Genomic DNA, 5000 nt, shown 5'->3' on the forward strand with positions numbered 1-5000 from the left:
GAGAAGTATGCCAGGCTAGCCAGCAGCCTGAGAGAATCTGGCTTTCAAGCCGAAGTCCTCCTGGGCGCATCTGCCTACAGCCTCATAAAACAGCTGTCGATTTCTGGCAGAGAGAGGACATGGGCTCACAAGGCAATGGCAGAAGCAACAAAAAAGTGTTTCAGCTGGATCTGGTCGAGGAGGTTTTGTAAAAGGGTACGAAGTCAGTTAAAAAAAAAAAAAAATTAAAAAAAAAGCTTTTCGACAACGGCTAATGAAATACAAATGATGGGAACGGACCCACAGCGAAACACTAGCGAAAAATTTCGATTTAAACCGGTTATACAGAACATTTTGTAAGTCTCGCATATTGTCGTGAGAAACCACATACATTTGTATTTGTATTTCTTTTTATCACAACAGATTTCTCTGTGTGAAATTCGGGCTGCTCTCCCCAGGGAGAGCGCATCGCTACACTACAACGCCTCCAATTTTTTTTTCGTATTTTTCCCTGCGTGCAGTTGTATTTTCCTTTCGAAGTGATTTTTCGACAGAATTTTGCCAGGAACAACCCTTTTGTTGTCGTGGGTTCTTTTACGTGAGCTAAGTGCATGCTGCACACGGGGCCTCGGTTTATCGTCTCATCCGAATGACTAGCGTCCAGACCACCACTCAAGGTCTATTGGAGGGGGAGAAAATATCGGCGGCTGAGACGTGATTCGAACCAGCGAGCTCAGATTCTCTCGCTTCCGAGACGGACGCATTACCTCTAGGCCATCACTCCGCTTGCTCCTGGTTTTGGACTTAAACATATATAAAATACTACCCATGAGACAGATGTCGACGACCATGAGGAAGGCCTTTCGATGTCTACTATGACGATTAAAACTATACAGAATATGTTTTGAGAAACCACATACATTTGCTCTTGACCTTTGGACTAAAATAACAACTTATACATGTTACCCATGAGCCAGAGGCAGATATCAACTGTGACGATTCCGACAGAAAACAGAACATTTTGTGTTTCACATGTCGTTGTGAGAAACCACACAAATTTGTTCCTGACTTTGGACAAAAATAACATATCAAATATGTGTACGTAACATTGATTTAATGTGTTATGTATACAAAAGCGTTTCTGTAAAGCACCTAGAGCAGATTTCTGGTTAGTGTGCTGTATAAGTATCCATTATTATCATCATTAAATATTATGTTATGAATACAAAAGTGTTTCTGTAAAGCACCTAGAGCAGATTTCTGGATAGTGTGCTGTATAAGTATCCATTATTATCATCATTAAATCATTGTGTTATGCATACAAAAGCGTTTTAGTAAAGCACCTAGAGCAGATTTCTGGATAGTGTGCTGTATAAGTATTCATTATTTTCATCATTAAATATTGTGTTATGTATGCAAAAGCGTTTCTGTAAAGCACCTAGAGCAGATTTCTGGATAGTGTGCTGTATACGTATCCATTATTATCATCATTAAATATTATGTTATGAATACAAAAGCGTTTTTGTAAAGCACCTAGAGCAGATTTCTGGACAGTGTGCTGTATAAGTATCCATTATTATCATCATTAAATATTATGTTATGTATACAAAAGCGTTGTGGTAAAGCACCTAGAGCAGATTTCTGGATAGTGTGCTGTATAAGTATCCATTATTATCATCATTAAATCATTGTGTTATGTATACAAAAGCGTTTTAGTAAAGCACCTAGAGCAGATTTCTGGATAGTGTGCTGTATAAGTATCCATTATTATCATCATTAAATATTATGTTATGAATACAAAAGCGTTGTGGTAAAGCACCTAGAGCAGATTTCTGGATAGTGTGCTGTATAAGTATCCATTATTATCATCATTAAATAGTATATTATGAATACAAAAGCGTTGTGGTAAAGCACCTAGAGCAGATTTCTGGATAGTGTGCTGTATAAGTATACATCATTATCATCATTAAATATTATATTATGAATACAAAAGCGTTGTGGTAAAGCACCTAGAGCAGATTTCTGGATAGTGTGCTGTATAAGTATCCATTATTATTATCATTAAATCATTGTGTTATGTATACGATAGCGTTTTTGTAAAGCACCTAGAGCAGATTTCTGGATAGTGTGCTGTATAAGTATCCATTATTATCATCATTAAATATGGTGTTATGAATACAAAAGCGTTGTGGTAAAGCACCTAGAGCAGATTTCTGGATAGTGTGCTGTATACGTATCCATTATTATCATCATTAAATCATTGTGTTATGTATACAATAGCGTTTTTGTAAAGCACCTAGAGCAGATTTCTGGATAGTGTGCTGTATAAGTATCCATTATTATCATCATTAAATATTATGTTATGAATACAAAAGCGTTTTTGTAAAGCACCTAGAGCAGATTTCTGGACAGTGTGCTGTATAAGTATCCATTATTATCATCATTAAATATTGTGTTATGTATGCAAAAGCGTTTCTGAAAAGCACCTAGAGCAGATTTCTGGATAATGTGCTGTATAAGTATCCATTATTATCATCATTAAATATGGTGTTATGAATACAAAAGCGTTGTGGTAAAGCACCTAGAGCAGATTTCTGGATAGTGTGCTGTATACGTATCCATTATTATCATCATTAAATCATTGTGTTATGTATACAATAGCGTTTTTGTAAAGCACCTAGAGCAGATTTCTGGATAGTGTGCTGTATAAGTATCCATTATTATCATCATTAAATATTATGTTATGAATACAAAAGCGTTTTTGTAAAGCACCTAGAGCAGATTTCTGGACAGTGTGCTGTATAAGTATCCATTATTATCATCATTAAATATTGTGTTATGTATGCAAAAGCGTTTCTGTAAAGCACCTAGAGCAGATTTCTGGATAATGTGCTGTATAAGTATCCATTATTATCATCATTAAATATTATGTTATGAATACAAAAGCGTTGTGGTAAAGCACCTAGAGCAGATTTCTGGATAGTGTGCTGTATAAGTATACATCATTATCATCATTAAATATTATGTTATGAATACAAAAGCGTTGTGGTAAAGCACCTAGAGCAGATTTCTGGATAGTGTGCTGTATAAGTATCCATTATTATTATCATTAAATCATTGTGTTATGTATACGATAGCGTTTTTGTAAAGCACCTAGAGCAGATTTCTGGATAGTGTGCTGTATAAGTATCCATTATTATCATCATTAAATATGGTGTTATGAATACAAAAGCGTTGTGGTAAAGCACCTAGAGCAGATTTCTGGATAGTGTGCTGTATACGTATCCATTATTATCATCATTAAATCATTGTGTTATGTATACAATAGCGTTTTTGTAAAGCACCTAGAGCAGATTTCTGGATAGTGTGCTGTATAAGTATCCATTATTATCATCATTAAATATTATGTTATGAATACAAAAGCGTTTTTGTAAAGCACCTAGAGCAGATTTCTGGACAGTGTGCTGTATAAGTATCCATTATTATCATCATTAAATATTGTGTTATGTATGCAAAAGCGTTTCTGTAAAGCACCTAGAGCAGATTTCTGGATAATGTGCTGTATAAGTATCCATTATTATCATCATTAATATTATGTTATGAATACAAAAGCGTTGTGGTAAAGCACCTAGAGCAGATTTCTGGATAGTGTGCTGTATACGTATCCATTATTATCATCATTAAATCATTGTGTTATGTATACAATAGCGTTTTTGTAAAGCACCTAGAGCAGATTTCTGGATAGTGTGCTGTATAAGTATCCATTATTATCATCATTAAATATTATGTTATGAATACAAAAGCGTTTTTGTAAAGCACCTAGAGCAGATTTCTGGATAGTGTGCTGTATAAGTATCCATTATTATCATCATTAAATATTATGTTATGAATACAAAGGCGTTGTGGTAAAGCACCTAGAGCAGATTTCTGGATAGTGTGCTGTATACGTATCCATTATTATCATCATTAAATCATTGTGTTATGTATACAATAGCGTTTTTGTAAAGCACCTAGAGCAGATTTCTCGATAGTGTGCTGTATAAGTATCCATTATTATCATCATTAAATATTATGTTATGAATACAAAAGCGTTTCTGTAAAGCACCTAGAGCAGATTTCTGGATAATGTGCTGTATAAGTATCCATTATTATCATCATTAAATATGGTGTTATGAATACAAAAGCGTTGTGGTAAAGCACCTAGAGCAGATTTCTGGATAGTGTGCTGTATACGTATCCATTATTATCATCATTAAATCATTGTGTTATGTATACAATAGCGTTTTTGTAAAGCACCTAGAGCAGATTTCTCGATAGTGTGCTGTATAAGTATCCATTATTATCATCATTAAATATTATGTTATGAATACAAAAGCGTTTCTGTAAAGCACCTAGAGCAGATTTCTGGATAATGTGCTGTATAAGTATCCATTATTATCATCATTAAATATGGTGTTATGAATACAAAGGCGTTGTGGTAAAGCACCTAGAGCAGATTTCTGGATAGTGTGCTGTATAAGTATCCATTATTATCATCATTAAATATTATGTTATGAATACAAAAGCGTTGTGGTAAAGCACCTAGAGCAGATTTCTGGATAGTGTGCTGTATAAGTATACATCATTATCATCATTAAATATTACCCATGAGCCAGAGGCAGATATCAACAACCATAAGGAAAGCCCTCCGATGCCAGCCGTGACAGGGGCGACATGCTGACGTCAGCAGAAACATCAGTGCCCCCAGAATGAACATGCAGGCGAAGAAGATGGAGAAGATGGCCAGTACTTTGATGCCGTTCATCTTCTCTGAAAACGACAACAGTCAGTGAGCAGAAGTGATAACAGCAATAATAACAAGAATAATGATAATAATAATAATAATAATGGACTGTCATATAACGTGTTTCTCCATTTAAAAAAAAAAAAAAAAAAAAAAAAAAAACCCTGCTCAAAGCGCTTTACACTTTGTTCCCCACTCCCCGTCCCTCCCCTGTGAATACCACCCCCACCCTACACAC

The 5000-nt window shown here is 35.0% G+C and overlaps 1 protein-coding gene across 1 annotated transcript in view; it reads right to left on the reverse strand.

The window, feature by feature from the left end:
* The window catches only part of LOC143278008 (uncharacterized), a 15718-nt gene that overhangs the window by 1068 nt on the left and 9650 nt on the right, over positions 1-5000 (reverse strand). The window contains exon 4 of the mRNA XM_076583020.1: positions 4624-4788. Within this exon, the coding sequence (XP_076439135.1) occupies positions 4624-4788 (165 nt within the window). The remainder of the gene's footprint in view (positions 1-4623; positions 4789-5000) is intronic.

Source organism: Babylonia areolata, chromosome 35 (genome assembly GCF_041734735.1).
Source record: "Babylonia areolata isolate BAREFJ2019XMU chromosome 35, ASM4173473v1, whole genome shotgun sequence".
NCBI classification, from domain to species: Eukaryota; Metazoa; Mollusca; class Gastropoda; order Neogastropoda; family Buccinidae; genus Babylonia; species Babylonia areolata.